Raw genomic sequence first — 23022 nt, 5'->3', positions numbered from 1 at the left:
TGCAGGTTCGATTCCTGCCGGTTACGCAATTTTTGATATGTATTTAAAATTATTTAGTAAACAAACTATTGTTTTGAAATTTGAAATAAATGATTGATAAGTACAGTGAGACAAGGTTATCTTGGCGCGTGGCGAAAATCGGAACTAACATTGCCGTCAAGTGTCCCTCCGTTCTTGTTTGATTATTCTGAGCCTTTGTTTTCCAACAGCGCCCCCCTGTCAATGTCATTCAAGTGCCAAGAGAGCCTTGTCACATTGTGTTGTTTTTATTATATTTAAAGCTACTGTCAAGATCCCGCCAGTCTGGGGCCCATACGCATGCGTCCCCACCACAGACTTTGTATGATTATGCATTGTATAATCATGAAATTGACATACCTACAACTGTTTTAGCATGTAAAATAAATTACTCATAAGTAATACAAGTTGTTTTATTATTATTTCCATACGAGGGACTGAATGCTGTCCTGTTTCCAAAGTCAAGACTCCGTCAGAGTAAACTCACTCACTCCGCATCACTTAGCTTCCTGCTGTCCCTGGTTTATGCATACAGTCCGTTCACTATAACTTTTCCCCCATTTTCCCCTGACGTTATGTTGGCACCATTGCAAAAATAAACCCAGCTTCTACAGCGATTTGTATCGGATCCGACCAAACACTCCCCGGTGATTTGGGTCAGATCTGACCACGCAGATGCGGTCGTGCTTCAGGCGATTTTAAGAATTATCCTCAAAGAAATAGAGTTTAATATTCCTTGCGTATGAAACTAAATTAACGAAGTAACCACAGACAACATTCACTTGAACCTAACTTCATAATAATGTCTTGAAAAAAATCATTTCCTCGCCCAGACCTGTTAAGTGCGCGTCTGTTCTTCGAGCATTTTTGGAAAGTGATTTATTTATAGTAAATAACGGAACAATGGTAAGTAAATGTTTATTTTAATTGTTATTTATTACATTTAGAAGCTACTAATATAAATAAAATATGTAAACCTCCTAATTTTCGAAAATTCGTCCTAGAAACTTTTCATGATGTGACCGTTATACGACGCTTGTGTTTTCAAATTGATTTCCTGAGCGTTTTTCTAATGTTTTTATTGAGTAACTTTTATCATTTGGAGAAAATTTTATCGACATTATAAATAACAGTGAGTTTTTATACAATAATTTGTAATTTTTTTCTATAATCCAATTTTTATCGAGTTGAATTCAAAATTCACGCACACACATGCAAAAATAACATGGCGGCAACTCGTGTATCGACGTAACGTCGCGAATGCTGTTGTTATACATGCGCCATGCTTATAGAAATATTTATCTTTATGAATTTGTCTACGATTTTTTTGTATTATCTATTATTATTTATCTTTTGTGTTATTTTTAGGGATCCGTACCTCATTTATTTTTCTACATGTGTTTCTACTTTTTGTGGTTCATTTTTAGGGTTCTGTACCACACTTTTTTTCTTTTTCTACATGTTAAGACTTTTGTGGTTTAACTGCTTTTATTTTTAGGGTTCCGTACCTAACTTATTTTTCTACATGTTAAGACTTTTTGTGGTTCATTTTTAGGGTTTCGTACCTCACTTTTTTTTTATTTTTCTACATGTTAAGACTTTTTTGTGGTTTCACTGAGCTGTTATTTTTAGGGTTCCGTACCTACCTCATTTTTTTTCTTTTATTTTGTCTACATGTGACTGTGTGACCTTTTTGTGATTTCTATAATATTATAATTATATTAATTTTATAATATTTTATTTTATTATTAGATTAATATTTTTTATTTCCTAAAAGAATTATTTTTGATATACACAGAACCCCTCCACCAGTAGCACTCCAGCGATGCCTAGACCACTATTTGTGGCCAGACAAGTGGAGAGAACGCCAGAGGGAAACCTGCTAGCTGCAGATCAAGTTTTGATGGAGAGGTCCCCGTCCGGCTCACTGCAAGTACGTTAAATACTACTCGTTTGGATAATAATTCTTAGTTAATTACGTTTGAGTTAATTTTGAATTCTGTCTTTACACAGTTATGGCGTTCCGAGCATTTTCAGGTGTCGGACGATATCGAAGTATTACATTATTTCGATCAACCTAATGTTGTAAGTACAGTTTTATTAGTTACAGTTATTTCGGTTATAATCTCTGTATCGGAAAGTCGCTATGTGTATAGAAAAAAAGGAAGAAAACCATATTTACTGGCACACAATGCAGCAGCGGCTAAGGTCTTAGCACTTAACAATAACACTGGGTATTTAAAAAAACCGGTGCTGGATTCTTAGATTTAATTTTTACCGACCTAAACGTATTTAAACAATATTACAAATGCTGACCACCTTGGGTGTAAACAAAAGGAGAGAAAGCCTTGTCATTTATTATGAACTTTTAGGTTTGTGTGTGGACTCAGTCGCATGGTCAACATCTGCATGGAATTTATAGGAACTTGTTACAAATGATTCATAAAAATAGTCGCTACACCCAAAACTGTAAAATTATTTTTTATTGAGGTGTAGCATGGCATGTTATTATAGGATGAAGCTCCTCTGGACGACGGCTTCGATTCCGGAAGCGAGGCGGAAGAGGAGGGACCTCTGACGCTGGAACACCTGCACGAGCTTCTGGTAGAAGAGGAGGAGGAGCCAGAGGAGCAGCCTGAACATGTGGTGACGGATGACGGTTTCGCGTGGTCGGAAGACTTTTCTTCTTTTGCCGGAGTTCGCGAAGAGTTCCATGAGGTACCTGGTGCTCGAATTGAGGGAACAAGCCCATCAGGTTTGTTCACTCAATTGTGGGACGAGGGCCTCATGAATTCCGTCGCTGAGGAAACGAATCGGTATGCGTGGGAGTATATTGCGAAGGCCCATGAGCACGAAGAAGGCCTCCCCGCTCATTCGAGAGTACACAAATGGGTGGAGACGTCGGTTAATGAGCTTTATAGACTGATATCAATAATCATATTGATGGGTATGTGTGTGCGAGGACGCGTTGACGAGTACTGGTCAACTGGAGTCCTCGGCATGCCAGAATTCAGGAAGCGGATGACCTTGAACAGGTTTATTCTTTTGATGAAATTTTTGCATTTTGCAGACAATAACAAAGTAACTTCCCATGGCTCCCAACGAAAACTGGCCAAAATTAAACCTGTTATTGACCATCTCAATCAAAAATTCAAAGCCGCTTACACACCTCGCCAAGAACTGTCTTTAGATGAATCGCTGCTGCTTTGGAAAGGGCATTTGAGCTGGGTACAATGCATCCGGACCAAAGTAGCGCGTTTCGGAATAAAAAGCTATGAGCTTTGCGAGGCGGCAAGCGGCTATGTATTAAATATGATTTTTTATACCGGAGCTGATACGTCTTCCACGCAGCCTATATTTGGTTTCACAAGCGCGACGGCAAAAGTCGTACTGAATCTTTTCAAAGATTACTTCGGCAAAGGATATACATTGTTTATGGACAATTTTTATAACTCCGTCCGGCTGTCCAGATTTTTAAAAACCAAGAAGACAGATGTCGTCGGCACATTAAACCGGCGCAAGGTCGATACGCCCGACGATATCCGTCGTTTAAACGATAAAAGGGTAAATCGCGGGGCAATTGTAAGTCGCCACTGCGGTGACGTATCTGTCGTTTCTTGGAAAGATGTGAAACTGGTCACCACAGTGTCGACTTACCATAAGGACGATGTTGTACAAGGCCGACGAGCAGGCGAAAACTTCGCAAAACCTGCTGTAGTCGCAGACTACAACAAGTTTATGGGGGGCGTGGATTTGAAGGACCAGAAACTGTCGATGTACCTGCTGGAAAGAAAACGGGGAATGAAATGGTATATAAAAGTGTTTAAACGGTTATTGAATATAACCATTTTAAATGCTTACGTCATATATACCGCCAACATTGGGCAACAGCAAAAAAAAATGACTCACCGCCAGTTTCGTTATCAACTGGCGGAAGAACTGGCTCAGAAGTTTGGCACTAGCTGCGCCCAGCCGAGGGAAAGGTCCGGTAACCCCTGTGCCCGGTTAGATCGGAATCTAGAGCATTTCCCCGAACACAGTGAGGTTAATCGTAACAGATCATCCTCCCGCCAGCCCAAATTCAAAAGGATGCGTTGTGTCAGATGCGCAGCAAAACGGAAAGATAGTAAAGTCAACACATTGTGTCGCGCGTGCAAAGTTTTTCTTTGTGTTGGCCAATGTTGGCTAGATTTCCATACTCAGGAAAATTAATCGTCTTGGCGGGGGCACTCCCGTGCCCCCTGATCCATATATTATTATTCTAAACTTTTAACTTTTTAATTTTCCGGGATAAAAAGTAGCCTATGTCCTTCCCCGGGATGTAAGCTAACTGTACCAAATTTCATTGAAGTCGGTTAAACTGTTGGCCCGTGAAAAGTAAGCAGACAGACACACTGTCGCATTTATGATATTAGTATGGATTTTCCTGAGCCTATGCCAAATTTCGTCAAGATCGGTTAAACAATGGGCTGTGAAAAAGCAAACCCCGTTCTCTTTCGAGTAGTACTCAACAAAATTTTATTTCTTTAAATTCATATGCCTCCATTATTCCTCGTTGATTCACTTCACAATTCAAAAACACTTGTAAAATTGCTCGATTCTTACTGATAGATTGATTTGACTATTTAAAACCATTTGTAAAATTATTGCTCCGTTGGTATTGGTAGATTTTTTATACACGTGACAGCCTGACGGAGATTAAATTTTATTTCTTTAAATTCATATGCCTCCATTATTCCTAGTTGATTCAATTCACTGAACCACACACAAAGTGTGTAAAATAACAGATTTGCCTAAGTAATCTTTTGTTGTTTTGTACGGTAGAAATTACCGTTTTTTTATGTTTTTTTTTATAAAAGAATTACTTTTTGTTTTTATCCTATTATTTATGCTTCCGATGCACGTGAAAGCCTGATTTGAGTTTTATTTGCCTAATTTTTAATGTGTAATTTGCATATGTTTGTTTTGTAATTTTTCTATTATTTTACAGATTCTCCATGGATTAGAAATCGTTTGAAGAATTATTATTTATCTATGTAAACAGAAATATGTAGTATATTATAGATATATGTATATAGCTATATACATTTGTGTATTATTAGTATGTACTGTTTATGTAGTCTAATTTATAGTAATAAATTAAATACCTACCTATATAATTTAAAAAAACTAAAAAAAAAACTAACAATACTGACTAAATTACTAGTTATTTAGTGAGAATAAGTATTGATTGGTTTGAATTAAAAATTTTGTGTCTAGGTCGCTATTTCAATCAAGTGGTTGCAATAGCAAAGATTAAAACTCTCGGTAAGCCTCTACGCGTTGTGATCCATATCCGCGCGCAAGTTTAGTATGAGAGGACATTTTAACTAACTTATCTACAAATACCAAATAATAAACCTGCATTTCTGACTGACTCTTTTAAAAAAAAGACTAAATATATGTAGTCAAAGTTGTGGGCCAACCAACATAAAAATAATGCGCGAGCGAAGCGAGTGGGAAAATTTTGATATATAAACAAATAACAAGTAAATTCTAGTATATTAGCCATTTTAAAAATATCTTTTTATCTGAGATTTCGAGGGGGGCGGAAGTAAATAAAGTCGTCGCAATATATTTTACGAGCCTATGTTTTAATTATATACTGTATTTCATAGATATATTATATAACTATATTTATTTAATATCCATATAATATATAGATAAATATATGTAAATATATCTGCTTCGTATACAATATAATATTATAAAGAGGAAAACTTTGTTTGTTTGTTTGTTTGTTTGTTTGTTTGATTGTACTGAATAGGCTCAAAAACTACTGGACCGATTTTAAAAATTCTTTCACCATTCGAAAGCTACATTATCCACGAGTAACATAGGCTATATTTTATTTTGGAAAAAAATCACTAAGAACAGTTTATGGAGATAATATTTGGTCTTTGAATGATTAAAATTGGACGTTTGGTTTTGAAGTTATGGCGAAATTAAAATATTACGATTTCTGCTGCACGGCCCGTTGCGAAGTGGGCGTCACCAAGGCGGGGGTGCGCGTGCGGGAGGGGAGTTTAGATCTATGAGTAATTCGGCAACAAATGAAGAAATACCTATGTATTTCAGGATTTTCGGAAATTCAACCCCCACCTCGATTTTCTAAATTCCACCCGAGCGAAGCCGGGGCGGGTCAGCTAGTATACAATATAATAGAAAATTAAGTAAATAAAGTTGCAATATATTTTACGGGCCTGTGTTTTATTTCTAAACTGTATTTTATAGATATATTAAATAACTATATTTATTTAATACAACATACCTAAAAAAACACTAGAAATAATAAAAACTATATCTACCTATTTCACCTACAATGAACACCTGTATACTGCCTCTATGCTTGGACAGATCTGACCCCTTTCTGACCCTAATCCCGGGCGGTCCGATACACGCACACATGTGCGTCATTAGAAATATAGATCTGTGCTCCTGACGCTACCTCATATTTTACTGAAATATACTTCGATATAGTTTAGATTACTAAGATGTTATAATCTGTGATGCCAAATAAATCCTGGTTTTATATATCTACTCTGTAACGACGCCATTTTTGTAGAGCATAGACATCATACATGGTCAGAAATTGAGTATGAAGTCTAGTAAAAGTAGTAGTAGTGAAGTTGGGTAAAATTTTGATGATTTCAGTTTATTTTTCTTAAAATTTGTTGGTTGTCTGCTGGTATGCAGCATAATGAGTACTTTGTCAACTTTATTATTATTCATGATGCTTTATCCATTATCATAATTATTTTTTAAAATATTTTGTTTGAACTTACCAGGTTGAATGGTCCACGACCTTTGCCTTTCCTGAAGAGGATAAATTATTGAAAATTGTACTTTGTTTGGACTTCAATCTGGAAATCTATACTCTATAGGTTGTCTATTCAATCTATTAGATTGCACAATGGCAATCAATGTTGAGGATGATACGTAAATAAATAAAACAACAATTCGGAAACTATATTTAATATTAATTATAAGTTCATAACATGACTTAATCGTTACAAAACAGTTAAATATTTAGGTATAACTACGCCTTCGCTTACCATTATCTGGGTAAGGACGGTCTCACAATAACTTACATTAATACTAGGCCCAGATAGTTACATAAATAGATGATAAATTCTGCACGCTGAATAATAATTCAAGGAAAATATATAGCGGCAGGAAGTAATGTACATCGACCTTTAGAAGGAGATAGCAGATTTGTAAGCATTACCTCTGTCGTTGAGACCAACAAAACGTCATATAGGTAGGAGTGACAGAGACAACGCTCTACAAAGTCGAAATGTCATTCTAAAGGCCGATGTACATTACTTTCTGCCGCGTATTGAAACTACATTAAACTGAAAAAAAATTAAACTAGTTTTGATTGTTTCAGTTAAATGTATTTTGGCTGTAACAGATTTTATAATAAGTATGTTAGTATATCTCTGTCCCAGATTTTGAAATGTATTTTGCTATTTTGCTTGTAAGCAAGCGTTTCTACTTTGTAGGTAGATTCGTGATTCGGCGCACAGAATTAAAATATTGTCCTAACCAATGACAAAGTGATAGTTAAATTGAATATTTATTTTTTAAAGTTTAGGGTAAGGCATACACGCATATTAAATAAGTCACGACTTTATTAGTGGATGGTTCCTAAAGTCGCCGGTAAGAAATATTGAACATCGACCTATGGAATGAGATTGCGGCTTTGTGGAGCGTCGTCGCGAGCTCTATCACTTATACCTATGTGACGTTTTGTCGGTCTCAAAGACAGAGACGACGCTCTACGAAACCGCTGTCTCTCTTAAGGTCGATGTACAGTATATTCTGCCGGGTACTGTATGTAGTAACCAGTGGTGTGCACTCCATAGATGCAAAAGACACTCCTAGGTCAGTTTAATTGAATTATTCAGTAAGAGTTCTTGTGTAAGCTGAGGAATAAATATTTTATTGCAATTAATGTTATGTACTTGTTATAAGTTTATAAATATTGTCTTTTGCTTATCGATCAACACCCAATGTACGCAAAGTGATATTTTTTAACGTATTTGTTGTCTTTTAGATCAACCGTATATTCTACAAAAATACCTTCATAGAAATAATCAGTCCTCAAGTCTTATGTCAATCCTCTCATCCAAGCAAATTAAGAACAAAAGTTTAGACAATTTTAGTTATTAAGAACTTTTGTTCTTCATCCCTAGTTCGAGTTTACACATTCCATTGTTTCATACATGTTTTCGATTATGTTGATAGTTTTCGAGACCTTCACATAAGAACAAAAGTTTAGACAGTTTTTGTTCTAGTTTTTAAGCACTTCCCTAATTCGAGTTTACAATCTCAAAACCTTTTGAGATATTTCCGATGACGATAGCTTTCGAGAGCTTTGCAAGAACAAAAGTTCAGACAATTTTTGTTCTAGTTTTTAAGCACTCAGCGTTCTTCATCCCTAATTCAGTTTACACATCCCAAAATAGTTTGATATGTTTTCGATGATGATGATAGTTTTCGAAAGCTTCACTATCTTGTTCCTCCTTTAGAGCTAGCAGGTACTACTCGTGCGCAATAAGTTGAGACCTGGGGGACGGTGACGCCACAGACGCGTGGTTGTACTGTAGACAAAAATCGGAGCGCGTCGTCGTTGCGTGACGTGTAAGCAAGTACGAGACTAAAATGTTAAAAAAATGCCGTTGTCTACAGTACAACACGGGAGCTTGAGGGGAAGTTACAGGGGAAGCTGGCGGAGGGTTGCATTCCAGGCGAGTCTCAACTTATCGCGCACGAGTAGTACCACGGTAAATTTCCGTGCGTTCCGCAAAATCTGTGAACTATAGAACTACATAAAAGCGCGCGCTGCAAAATTGGGTAAATACCCAATTTTTTTATTACTTTATTATAAACTAGGATAAAAATAATGACGAAAACTGAAAAAACTAAATAAATCGATCAAATAACAAAAAAAATTATGAGCATTTGAATATTTCTGATTAGACAGAGATAGCGATATAGAATTATGACGTCATTTTGACTAATGCCATAGTAGCTTCGTGCGGTTTCATATAAATTTTCGTTTTGCGAGATAGGGATAGAAGACCCTCCCACTCCAAAATTAAAATGCCTGTAACTTTGTAAATCTTTGTTGGACATTAATATTTTTATCAGCGTAGGTCATTATTTTTATCCTAGTTTATAATAAAGTAATAATATTTATCAAATTCAGTAGTAAAATACTCAATTAATTCCGCACCGTAACTCGCCGCACTGGAGTGCACGCCCCGCGTGACTTTTCTACTACAGAACAGTGGGAAGCGGTGAGTGTTGGCATCCTTTTGTGGTTCACATCCAATATTCTCGCACGAAACGTTCTTGTTCAACGTTTCTGATACGAAACGCTAAGATTTGGAACACCCTGCCGGCGTCCGTGTTTTCTGCCACATAATATAACTTAAGGAATCTTTAATCTTCTAGGCAAGTGCGTTTCTTACATTGACTTATATATTACTTCGTACGGACAGGGATATTGAACAAACAAAATGCCACCGACTCACCAATGCAACCTCAGTGACGTCTGGATTTCAAACGGGTCGTTCATTAGTATCTAAGAGGTGGCGCTGATTTATTTGGTTCCAAAACCGTGAAAAATTTTGTTCGCTTGGGCATATCTTGTCATTTATATCGATGGTTTCTTACCTTTCCCATAAGGCATGATTGTCGTCAAATCTTGTAATAATAACAAAAAAGTTTCAATAGTAAATCAGGCTAAAATAGACCAGCTCCATGTTTGAAATCGAATAGAATTACTACAGATTTTTACAAAGGATTTATTTTACAGAGTTTTAACTAGTCATCTTTCGAAAACTATAAAAACTTCTATAACTTTATAATTTACGTACCGTACCGTACCTTGTCTATGGTTACTTTTGTCACCTTATCTCTATTTTATACATCGAAACAGTTGAAGTCTTGTGCATCTAATATTATGATCTATTATTATAACAGTCAAAAACGGGCAAGGAGTCACACCTAGGAAACATCAAAATTAAGTAAACGGTCCGATTATACAAATATAAATTCACATTTAAACACCATACTACATTTGAAAATCGAACATCGACAAAAACGTTAAAAATTTTGAAGGGGCGCAGCGTTCACCAATATTTACAATAACGCCCATGGAATGTTATACATTCTATAGAAAGAAATTAAACGATCTAAATAACTGACCAAATGAAAACGCTAAAAATATTGTCGGATTTATTGCATACAAATAGAAATATAAACAAAAAGCATAAACAATGATATAATTAAATGACTTGCCTTTTTAATCTGTGTACATATTTTTTTAATAGAGTTAAGATACGGATAATAGAGACAGGTTATTAAGCCTCATGTTTAGCAAAGTTTTATACACACATGCAGTATGCCGCAGAAAATAATGTACATTGACCTTTAGAAGGAGATAGCGGATTTGTAGAGCATTGTCTCTGTCGTTGAGACCGATAAAACGTCATATAGGTATGAGTGACAAAGACAACGCTCTACAAAGCTGAAATGTCATTCTAAAGGCCCGATGTACCTTACTTTCTGCCGCGTACAATAATATATTATTATTGAAAATAGAGTTCTACCATTTTTGCGGAGTGGTGCAATGGTGCAGTGAATCGGTTTAATGGCATGAAATTTAAAGCGTCGATAAGCTCGTGGTTATAACAAGCATTAACTAAACTTTTAAATAGCGTGTTGTCATAGCGGTGAAGTACCTAAAATATTATGTAAAGATAATGCTAAGCTTGACTTATTACGCATATTTGAACACTATCCATATGTGGTAAAATAAAGATAATAATATAGGAGAGGGTTTATGATCTTACGAATCGACATAATAATGAACTGGCAACACTAACCAGATGTTTCGCCGAAATGTTCGAAATTAAAAAAAAATGTTAATGGTTATTTTCCGGCTCTGGATTCTAGCTTTTTTATTTTAATTAATAGCTTTCAGTGTTGCCAGATTCAAAAGCATTAGTCACTTTCATTACTATGAGAGACCTAGTTAGTTCAATAAATCAAAGAGTATAAAATAATTTATAGTTATAAATTAAAATATGCACAGCCGTACGACGTTGTGGCCGTAGAAATAATTTATAAAGTTGGTCGTGATTATGATAATAATGACTGCACGCGCCGAACTTGACGATTTATAATAATATTGAAAATGGGATGACGTCAGCAGTAGTAGGCGCTTAAGGTCCATTTACAGTGCCCGGCAAATACTGACTGGCTGGAGAATGGCGCGTGCACGCAATTGGTTAATACGTAAACTGAATAAAAAATCTAGACTAAAGAAGGTACTGTGTAACCGCGACTGAGATAGCGATAGCCCGACGCAACGATGAATAACACGACAATTACCATTGTTTAGTAGTCAATATTTGTATTAACCGATCAACAACATTCGTATTAAACGTTTTTTATGTGAAAACAAGTAAATAACTAATGAGAAATAGAATGATGCCACGAATTCTCAAAGTTTGTTTTGCAACTAAAGTTGTATTCCTTGAAAAAAATCGGTTACACGATAAGGGACAAAAAATAGGTTAGCGTCTGCGTCTCTGTTTATCACATTATTAACTTTATCTGTGCTCTCTTTTTAGTGTGAATGAGAAAGCAAACGTTCCTTTGTCTAGATTTTTTACTCCGTCTACGGGTTAATACGTCCAATTTCGCTTCCTGGATTCGCCAACTTTCTCTCACTACGCCGCTTCAGGTTCAAGTTGTTTGCTGGACACTATACTTGACAGGCGGTTAGCTAAATTAAAGGTTAATTTCACCAAGCATTTAACCCTCATTCGGTTAAACACTATAATGCTGTCCCTTTTAGCAGATGACACGCGATTTTCAACTGGAAGAGATACAAAGAATGTTCAACTAAACCATGGTTAATTACTTGGTGAAATTAGGCATAAGGTTATACTTATTAACTTTGATCGTCAATAAAAGGGAAATTGGTGGCACAATTAATCATGGTTTACGTTTCATCATGGAGTTGTAAATACTGAGTCATGCACTCCATTTTGCTTTTTATTGGCGGTCAAAGATAACGGTAACCCTCACGTGACTTAATTAAGTTTAACCTGCCATACAGCTGGATCTAAGTAATGCAGGTGGCGTCAGAGGCATCAGCCGCATTTTCGCGGCGCGTGCAGTTTGGGGCTCGATCAACTTAAAATTCACTTCTTTAATTACTTAAGTTTCATAAGATAAGAACATCAAAAATCGCCATCTATCGAAGTTAGCAAAACAGATTATAAATTATGATTTATAATGTTATTTCTACTTATGATTATGAATTATCATTTAGTAGACTTAAATGTATTATTTTTTATGTAGGAGCTATACGTTTATAACGCGGTAAATCTAGGCAAAACGGCATTATTATATATTAATTACTTCTTAAATTGTAATATTTACTTATAATTCTGAGTGACGAAACTTTAAAGATTTTTCCTTTCCTGGTTTTATTTTCATAAATATGTCATCTATTAAAATAATATGTTGATATACTTATCTGATGTATGTATATAAAAAAATCCTAAGTCTATATATATATAAAAGGAAAAGCTGACCGATCCATCAACGCACAGCTCAAACTACTCGACGGATCGGGCTGAAATTTGGCATGCCAATAGCTATTACGACGTAGACGTCCGCTACGTAAGGATTTTGGAAAATTCAACCCCTAAGGAGGTAAAATAGGGGTTTGAAATTTGTGTAGTCCACGCGGACGAACTCGCGGGCATAAGCTAGTAATAAAATAAACGATTAGCTTCTAAATAAAAAAAATACATAATCTTTAATGAGGCGAATATAATGATGATATTTAATTTCAGTATATTTACTATTAATTTAAACATAATGAAATATCGTATTTTTTTGCAAAGAAAGAAGGGTTTTATTTACAACATCAAAAATACAAAATGTTTATTTTTGTAATACATACATTAATAACAAGCTTTTTTTCGAAGTCATTTTATTTTTAAGTTAGGTACGAGTCTAATGGCTGTAAAGGTCTTAAATTATTATTAAATCTCTGTTAGTATATATATGACATAAAATGAGTAGAACGCGCGTGTTTACAAAAACAATAATTCAAGAATATATTCATTTTGAATCTGAATAGAGTGTATTTATATTTTGAAAAGCGCTTGTATACTATGTACTCTCGCACAAATTAAATGCTGCTTAAATATCTTATCCACTTGTACCTGGAAAATGAGAAATATTTTTTTGTGAGTCCTTATTTATATTTAATAACAGGGACTGCAAGGCATTGCAAAGGTCTGCACCCGAATGTAGTCGAAATTACACGGGTACGAAGGAAGCGATTTACTTCCTCGTTTCTAATTCGAAACGCTAGGATATGGAACGCCCTTCCAGCATCAGTTGTCCCCTCTAATTTTGATATGGGTACGGATGGGTATGGATCTGGATTCTAGCCCTAGGGAGATGGGTTATATTATGAAGGATCTCACCTCTTATTGTTAAGTATAGGTTGGCATTAGCGGTCTGCGAATTGGCGGTGGCCGCGCGAAAAAAAAATTATTGGTAGACCAGACCGCAGCCTGTAGCTAGCTTCGCGGCTCTGGCTTCTAGCCCTAGGTAGGTGGATTTTATAATATGAAGGATCGAAGGATCTCACCTCGTATAGCTCAGTATCGGCTGGCATTAGCAATCTGGGCATTCACGACGGCGGCCGCAGCGCTCGAGGCTGCCGGCCAGTTCTACCAATATTTTTTTTTTTTGTAGCTAGCTTCACGGCTCTGGGTTCTAGCCCTTGGTCGGTGGATTTTACAATTTTTATTTATTTATTTTTATTTTTTATATACCAAAATTGTAGTAACAAAGTAATAATAAAAATTAAATACACTACAACTACTACTACAATATGAAGGATCTCACCTCATATAGCTCAGTATCGGTTGGCATTAGCAATCTGGGCGTTCACGACGGCGGCCGCGGCGCTCGAGGCAGCGGTTTGCACGTGTTGGTTACGAAGAATTTCCGTTGAAAACTCAGCTTGCGCTTTCGCGATGGACGCGCCCGTCGACCGGTAGATACGATGTACCTGGAATTATTAATAAACAATTTAACATAATCTGTACGAGATTTTATGTCTCACCAACGTTGATAGTATTCGAGTGTCGAAAAACTTCCGCGTTATGGTAAACTGGATCTTCACTGCCTAGTTTTAAAGCTCGTTTGTCTTCACATATACAGCCAGCGCTCCGAGCGGAAACGTTGCGAAATTAAAATCAGTAGCATTGAATTTTTGACTTCAATTCAAGGCTCTTGAGGTCCATTTTACTTGACGGTATTGTGTTTCGACTCTCGAATTCTAGCAACGTTTGTTGAGACGTAAAATCTTATACTAAGCGTACTGAAATATTATAATATCTATATCAGTTAGAGTAGGTAGGTATGAAAAACACATTATGTATGTAGCCTGACAAGAACTATACTTGCTCTGGAGGTGCTACTTTTGCATTTTTTATTGCAATAGGTTCTATATAGTACCTATTGCAATAAAAAATGTTACTATCTAACTCGCCATTTTAGCTCTTGTCAATGATTTATCAATAATTGTTATGTCAAAAATACGATTCACTTTTAAATTAAGGACTAAAATCGTACTTTTGAGACGACAGTTGACACATTAGGTCTTTTATTGGGTATTAGGTAAATTAATATTATAATTCCACTAATTTTCCTCAATGATTTCTATTTTTCTGCTCAGGCCTTCTGAGAGATACCTTAGTCATAAGCATAACATCTGCCACCAACGCCGTGATGAAGCCAATGGTGACCAGTAGAGTCACGATCCCTGCGCCAACGTTCTCTCCGAACGCCTCGATACTCGTGATCAGACCACTGGAAATGAAATGACTTACATTAACAATCACCAACATTTGAGAGCTCGAGACATAGTCACTTATTTATTTGTAACTAGTTAATGCCCGCGTCTTCATACGCGTGGATTTAGGTTTTTTGAAATCCCATAGGAGCTCTTTAATTTTCCGGGATAAAAATCCTATGTCTCTCCCCGGGATATAAGCTAACTCTGTACCAAATTTCATCAAAATCGGTTGAACGGTTGGGCCATGAAAAGCTAGCAGACACAGACAGACACACTTTCGCATTTATAATACAAGTATGGATTTCATTACAAGTTAGCTTTGTCTTACGTGGTGGTAAGTGATAATGCTGTCTGAGATAGTAGCCGACTAACTTGGAAGGGTTGTAGTAGTTTTTGTTACACCCACACCCCTCATCAGTTTCTACACGGCATTGTACTAAAATGTCGCTTGGCGGTAACTAGCCACGGCCCTGGCCTTCCACCAGACCAGACCAAAGACAAAAAAAATATTATAAAATCCCAAATTACCCAGGACGGGAATCCCATTTATAATACCACAGCGCTCACCAAGGCGCTAGGGAGATCGTCAAAAAACTATGGGCCTCATAAGAAAGTTCAGTCACTCAGCGGGCGATGGAGAGAGTGGAGCCTCTTTACGTGATCTAATCAGCACAACCAGAGTAACCGACACAGCCAGACTCTACCACCGGTCCAGAAAGAAGATTCTACTAAGAAAAGCTGGAAATAAATTAAGTTCAATTATGCCTATGATTTAGCCAAATAACTTACCAAGAGCCTCCGCCGCTGAATCCAATAGACTGCACCAGAGTGATGATCATTTGGAACAGGAATATGAAGAAGAACACCATGAAGTTGAAGGAGGAGTCGCTCCTGAACGCCTTGTATATCGGCCGGTACCAGCAGATGAAGCTGAAGGGCGTCAACAGCACGAAGTACAGTATCGAGAGCCCAAACACTGTGAAACCCTTGCCGGAGAATAGTAAGGCCATGCCTCCAACTATGTTCATTGCTAGGACCAACGAGTGGACTGTGAAAGAAAAATGTTCGAGTTATTTTTTGGTTGTACTTTATATTAATAACTAGCTAATGCCCGCGATTTAGTACGCGTGGATTTTTACGCAATTCTTGCTCCGTTGCGACGTGATTGAAGGACAAACCAACAAAAGAACATACTTTCGCATTTATACCTGTACCTGGTAGTGATAATTGTCTGTGACTTTAAAGTTTGTTTTAGTCAAAAATCGTTTTGTGAAAAGCGCAAGTAATAAATTTACATTATTGAGTAGTAAATGTTTGAAAAAATTATGAAAATATGGACATTGAATATATCACAGCGATTTTTTTCGATCAAGAAAAAGGAGTGAACATTTGAATGCCATAATTTCAAGGAAAAATGTGAGAAGAACAGGAATGAAATTTCGTTTTTATCGTGAACAGGCAATCCCCTCCATCCCTTGGGGACGCACCTTGGTACTCCACCATCTCTGGTGTCCCATAAGATGCTACTACTTCCTAAAGTAGTTTCGGCTGACCTTTTCCTTCTGTGTCTTGACAACAGCCTGCTGACGATTTTTTCTACGTTTTAAATTATTGTACGATGTGAATACTATCCTACAATTTGGCACTAAGTTGCTCTGGCGTAAATGAAGCTTTATATACTCACTAGACATGTGTCCGCTATAGCTTAACTTAACTGAAAACCGCTGCCGTGCCTATAGCGTACCGTAGCGTTATTGTCGTAGCTAGCAACGGTTTTCAGTTATCATCTATGACGAACCACCTGACAACGCAACACTGCCAACTGGCAACTGACAATGCATTGTTTGGTTTTTTGGTAACTAGAAACGCAATAATTATGCCTTCTCTTTCTTTCTTTCACTGAAAGCTGAGAAGGAGCGGTTATTGGCTACCGGCTTAGTAACTAAGAACTTGGTAAACCAAAGTCGACCTTATCTCTATTACGCTAAGGCTTAACTGTACAAGTACTTGTCCATTACACTTTGATCTGTCAATCTAAATACAGTTAGCCTTAGAGTAATAGAGATAAGGTCCTCTTTGGTTTATCAATCTTCATGAAATGTTTTTGGTTAACTGGACTGTGGCAAACTATTCGTGCAGGCGTCCACTATAGTTTGACCTATGTCAATGATCAAATTAAACTTTACTGCTATGAACTTAAGGTTGTGATTACTTCACGATATTCATGAAAGTAAAATTGGTTTTATTTTAGTGAATATGCGCGCGCTAGCTATACAGACGGTATTGATACGGCAGCTAGCTTAGTTACTACTACGGAAACCGCTGCGCGTTGCGCATATTAAATTAGTTGAAACACAACTCTGATACCGATATTCGGCAACGGTTAACAATATCGGTATTGAAACTAAGTAACTGTTGATTAACCGTTGCCGTAAATAGCCAATAACGCCCATCTTTAATACTCACACATCCACAGGTGGTACAGATGTCGCACGATCCTCTGGAACTCGAGCGGGATGTCGACGTTGATGTCCTGGTAGAAGCAGGGCTGGATCGGGCAGAAGGCGGGCAGCGGCGGCCAGTTGTTGCGTCTGCCGGCGGATCCTGCACGCAGCTCCGCCTCACGCCGCGCTAACTCTTCCGCTTTCCTTTCTAACTCTTCTTGCCGCTTCTGTATTTCGATTTCAATAGGCGTCATAACTTCGTACAGTCAATATTGTACAAAATCCAAAAAAAAAAATGTTAGAAGAGTAACTGAAACGATTTTTCGCCGATGTTTTATATAAATAGCTCAAACGGTAATGGAGTGGGCTGAAACCGAAAGGTCGACGGTTCAAACCCCGCCCGTTGCAATATTGTCCTACCTACTCCTAGCACAAGCCTGACGCTAAGTTGGAGAGGAAAGGGGAATATTAGTCATTTAACATGGCTAATATTCTTTTTTTTTAAAAAAGTTTTTTATTTACATAGATAAATGTTGCAAAAATATTTACAGAAATACACTTTGATTTGATTTGACACAATATACAGCATGGCTGGGATGTTGCAAAGGGCAACAATTTGACATTGCTACTCTGAATAAAAAGCTATACTTATATTAGTATGAGATTGTGACCAATTAATATTTTTTTATATTTAAATCAAATCATTTGTATGTTTCACATGCACTTAAACCTTAAATTAAAACGAAACCAAAGTCAACTTTCTACCGAAACGAATGTTAAAGTGGCACTAATACAAAATATGAAGGAACAAGGATGCTGTACTCATGGTCTTAAATAGTAAATTGTTCCCGCAAAACATAAATTATAATGTGACACATTTATGCCTTGTGTGGGCAATGTAATCTACGACAAACAGACGGTTTTACGGATGTCAAGATAGTGTAAAAAGTCGGTTTGCAAACAAAAGTTGATTTTAAAAATATATCTACCTGAGAATAATTAATTATTATTTACTAGAGACATAAGAGTTTCTTGATATTCCAGGACACAAAAATAACCAATGTTCTTTCCCAGGATGCAAGTTATCTCTGTATCTTTCGTCAAAATCCATTAAACGAATAGGCCGTGAAAAGCTATCAGACAGACAGACAGACAAACACACTTTTACATTTATAATAATAAGCATGGATTATTATACTATACCCATTTCGTTAATTCAGTTGTACAAAATCTCATAATTAAATTAATTTTCATTTTAAATCAATATTCTGTGCAGAAAAGGATTGCACTGCTTTTAGAACTTAGACCTTCTAACGTAGTTCAGTTTAGAGCTAAAAGTACAACTGAATTAACTGAAAAAACCATAAACCATCAGTACGGACGCGTGCTACTAGGTCTGCGATCAATAACCATAATATTTCTAGTCTCATACAGTGGAAAAAAGCTCTAAATATTTGATGTGAACCGATTACGTCTAGCTGTATACCCCACGGTCTCGAAATCAAAGTTCTACATTCACTATACGACCTAATTTAGTAGTCTAAATATATAAAAGGAAAAGGTGACTGACTGACTGACTGACTGATCTATCAACGCTCAGCTCAAACTACTGGACGGATTGGGCTGAAATTTGGCATGTAGGTAGCTATTATGACGTAGGCATGCGCTAAGAAAGGATTTTTGAAAACTCGACCCCTAAGGAGGCGAAATAGGGGTTTGAAATTTGTGTAGTCCACGCGGACGAAGTCGCGAGCATAAGCTAGTGCTTGATAGTTACTTATTGCCGTCGCGTCAACTAGTCTGTGTGTGTGTAGATGTCGCATAGATTACATTAAAGAACTCTAGACTCTTACACAGTAGGATCAATGTAAGATAACGATGATCACATTCTACTTGCATACTATTATGCACACATTTTAGATACATACAACTGATTGATTGTAGATAAATGATATAAATCAGTCATCATAGTAATATTATTATCATGGTGATGAAAAAGTTTCACTTTGTTAAGTACAAATTGTCTCCATTATTTATTCACTAGCTGATGCCCGCGACTTCGTCCGCGTGGATTTAGGTTTTTCAAAATCCCGTGGGAACTCTTTGATTTTCCGGGATAAAAAGTAGCCTATGTCACTCTCCACGTCTTTATCTATACCCATGCAAAAAATCACGTCAATCCGTTGCACCCTTGCGACTTGATTGAAGGACAAACCAATAAACCAACAAACAAACACACTTTCGCATTTATAATAAGGGTACTGATTATAGGCTAACTTAAAAGTTTTACCAGAAGTCAATTTGAATTATACAGATACAAATATTAATTTATGTAGATTGCTAGGTGATATTTTAAAATTATGAAGCCAATATTATTATGCTGTTTTTAAGGGTTCCGTACCTCAAAAGGAAAAACGGAACCCTTATAGGATAACTTTGTTGTCTATCTGTCTGTCTGCCTGACTGTCTGTCAAGAAATCTACAGGGTACTTCCCGTTGACTTAGAATCATGAAATATGGCAGGTAGGTAGGTCTAATAGCAGACACAATGGGGAAAAAAATTAGATTGTGGTCATGAACTAATAATCAGTATTTTCAATTTTCGTAGTAAAATAACTATATCAAGTGGGGTATCAGATGAAAGGACTTTACCTGTGCATTCTAAAACAGATTTTTATTTATTTTTATGCAAGGGTTTGATTTATAGTGCAAAATGTCGAAAAAATACGACTGTAGTACGGAACCCTCGGTGCGTGAGCCTGACTCGCACTTGGTGGGTGGTTTTTTAATCCTAAAATTGTGAATCTGACATTTTTGTTTCAGGGACATGATGAGAGACTGATGATGATCAGAGACTGGTATATAATATTCTGGTATTTCCTACATTGGAGTGTTAATAATGATATTTATGTACTGTTTTGATTTCTTTGTTAAAATTATTGGGCGACAGTGGCATAGATAACGTGCGATAAGAAATCTTTATACGAAAAGATAAGTGTAAAGACTGAAATAATACATGCAAAGATAATAAAAACATTAAAATGACTAATAATCACGAAAAATAAGTGAAGGGTGTTTACCTTTAGCTCCTTTAGTGCAAGTTTGGTAGCAAAGAAAACCGAAAGTGTGTTAATAGCATGCATACCAAAACAAATACTCCTCATTAAAATATCTTATTCAAAGAGCCAAGTCTTAATTGGGAAAATCAATTTTCTACTTTGCAGCCAATTGCATAAGGACATATAGTTCTGTTGCATTGAGGTTTAAAGCCCAGTATCCACCAAAATGGGGTGTGTTCAGCAGACCAATCAATTTATTGATTAATTATCACATCAACTATGGGCTGCTAAACAAATATCTGACCAATGATTTTAAGCTTGTTTCGTGCTTTTACATTGTATTGTACATATTGTATTGTATGAAACGCGTACATAGACATACCTCGATTAATTAGCCGCATTTTAAAATATCTATATTTTTTTAATATCTGACCGCCTGTTTTGGTGGATACCAGACCTTAAATGTGGATATTGAAACATAATTATGTACCCAAACAATGATACATTGGATTTAAAATTGCTCAGTCTCGCTGTATGTACAATCTCTGAATTGATAGGTCTAATCAAGTGATCTTTTTCTGCAGAAAGCATTATAGGAGAGCAATACAATTAGACCTATATTATGGAAGAGCAATTCATTAAGGCTCAGTCTTTATCCAAGCGGAGCAGAGAGATGTGTTCAGTTAATAGATAATGTGAACTTTTAAAACTCTGATTGGCTGACTGTAAACATCTCTTCTCCACTCTACATGGGTGGTAATTTTAGTTAAGATTTATGTTTATGTGCACCTAAACGTTTGTCGAATTTTAATTTGTCAGATACACTACAATACATACTTGAAAGTCAGCTGTGGTGAAGTTAGGTGGTGGTGCTTGGCTCTGTGGTTGCTGACTCGGCCGTGTGTACTGTCCGCCGCCGACTGGTGGGGGAGACACTGCCTGCATGATGGCCGGCTGTGTGGGTTGCTGGGCAGGCTGGGGCAGAAAAGCCAAAGTCAAATATTATCTAGAATATAAAATATATAAAAAGCTGACTGGCTGATCTATCAATGCACAGCTCAAACTACTATACAGATGAGGCTGAACTTTAAATGCAGCTATTATGATGTAGACATCCGCTAAGAAAGGATTTTTACCCCTAACGGGGTAAAATAGGGAGTTGAAATTTATTAAGTCCACGCGGACGAAGTTGCGAGCATAAGCTAGTCTGATATAAAGTTAGTCCATGATCTCAAGCTACATCATATTTTGGAAGAAATTGCTCAAAGATGGGTTGTTTCCAATGCACAGAGAATTCAATCTCAAGAGTACGCATATTCATTTATATGGATAGTGCTGGGCAGCGTGCTAGGAAAACTGGTCTTAACAATAGTTCTTGATAAAGAATAATAAAAGTTACAAATTACTCATCAGTATTGAATGATATTGGACCACCCTTGAAGCTTATTTAATTCAATCTTGAAAATAAACTTCTTGAAATCATTCTGGTGCTTGCAATCATGTGAAGCCATGTTTAAACTTGTATTAAGTACTGTACTCTACATAACTTTAACTAAATGAAAAGCCTGATACCTATACCAATAAGATATATCTAAGGCAAATGAGGTAGACTTTCCTGCAAGTTACTGTATTGTAGCTAAGTACAACAAAGAGTCCTATAAACAATATGAAATTTCTTTGTAAAAACGATTGAATCATGTAAAAGAAAGACAATATATGTAAATCAATTATCACACGTCTCTAGCGATATCGTTAATAAATAGGGTCGCATTATCAACCCACTATTAATCGAGAAATGACTAATAATCTCACCAAAGGCTGATTTGCATTTTGCTGTCCGTCAAAGGGATTATAGTCATCGAGACCTCTCGTGGCATTGTTAGTACTTCTAGCAACTTGCTGCACAGCTGGATCCTGCAATAAATTAAGTAGTTTACGCTAGAGATTTATCTCTAAACAGATTTTAGTAAGCGAAAATTTACTCACCGCAAAGGGATTGTCTATGGCTGGATCACTAAATGGATTATCTTCGAATTTCGACATTCCTTATTCTAAACTACGCCACTGTGTGTTTTATTAGGATTACGCAGCGCAAAATAAATACTCGTTCACTGTATTTTTAGCATTAAATGATAATAAATATTTAATCAATCCACAAAATTGACAGTTTGATAATGGTGACGAAGTGACAGATAATTGCAGATAATGACAGATTGGTGGATTGACACAGACGAATAATATAAATATGATATCGCTGGTTGCATGTCGTAGTACAGTAGAAACGGGTAACATTAGTACAGTAGTGACGGATTTTCATTTCTGTGCCAACAACGGAAACTGTATGAAATAAAAGAAATGAAACATAAGCAAGAGTTTGTTCAGCATTACCTATATAAAAAACCGGCCAAGTGCAAGTCAGGCTCACGCAATGAGGCTTCAGTACTACAGTCGTATTTTTCAACATTTTGCACGATAATTCAAAAACTATGCATAAAAATAAATAAAAATCTGTTTTAGAATTTGCAGGTGAAGACCTTTCATATGATACCCCACT

At 36.5% G+C, this 23022-nt stretch overlaps 2 protein-coding genes across 4 annotated transcripts; one reads left to right on the top strand and one right to left on the bottom strand.

Annotated features, from left to right (window-relative positions):
• Positions 1–1843: 1843 nt before the first annotated feature.
• Positions 1844–4230, top strand: LOC117990237 (piggyBac transposable element-derived protein 4-like). Its single transcript, XM_034977700.1, has 2 exons — positions 1844–1951; positions 2533–4230. Exons 1-2 carry the CDS (start codon positions 1844–1846, stop codon positions 4228–4230), a joined length of 1806 nt encoding a protein of 601 aa, XP_034833591.1.
• Positions 4231–7016: 2786 nt separating this feature from the next.
• On the bottom strand, positions 7017–22665 carry Scamp (secretory carrier membrane protein). Of its 3 annotated transcripts, XR_011237779.1 has the most exons (9): positions 22455–22665; positions 22281–22382; positions 21297–21443; positions 17432–17636; positions 15755–16013; positions 14862–14979; positions 14011–14176; positions 8269–13316; positions 7017–8109 (listed from the first exon to the last, which is right to left on the bottom strand). XR_011237779.1 is itself a non-coding variant. In XM_069504410.1 (8 exons), the coding sequence occupies exons 1-7, from the start codon at positions 22509–22511 to the stop codon at positions 14021–14023; spliced, it is 1044 nt and encodes a 347-aa protein (XP_069360511.1). In that variant the 5' UTR covers positions 22512–22665; the 3' UTR covers positions 7017–13316; positions 14011–14020. The 3 variants fall into 3 exon arrangements, 2 of the variants coding, with proteins under 2 accessions (XP_069360511.1, XP_034833403.1); XM_069504410.1 differs by having other exon boundaries at positions 7017–13316; XM_034977512.2 differs by having other exon boundaries at positions 7017–13316; positions 21306–21443.
• Between the last annotated feature and the right edge of the window lie 357 nt (positions 22666–23022).

Source organism: Maniola hyperantus, chromosome 17, assembly GCF_902806685.2.
Source record: "Maniola hyperantus chromosome 17, iAphHyp1.2, whole genome shotgun sequence".
NCBI classification, from domain to species: Eukaryota; Metazoa; Arthropoda; class Insecta; order Lepidoptera; family Nymphalidae; genus Maniola; species Maniola hyperantus.
The sequence above is the reverse complement of the archived record's forward strand: the minus strand, read 5'-3'. Positions and strand labels throughout refer to the sequence as shown.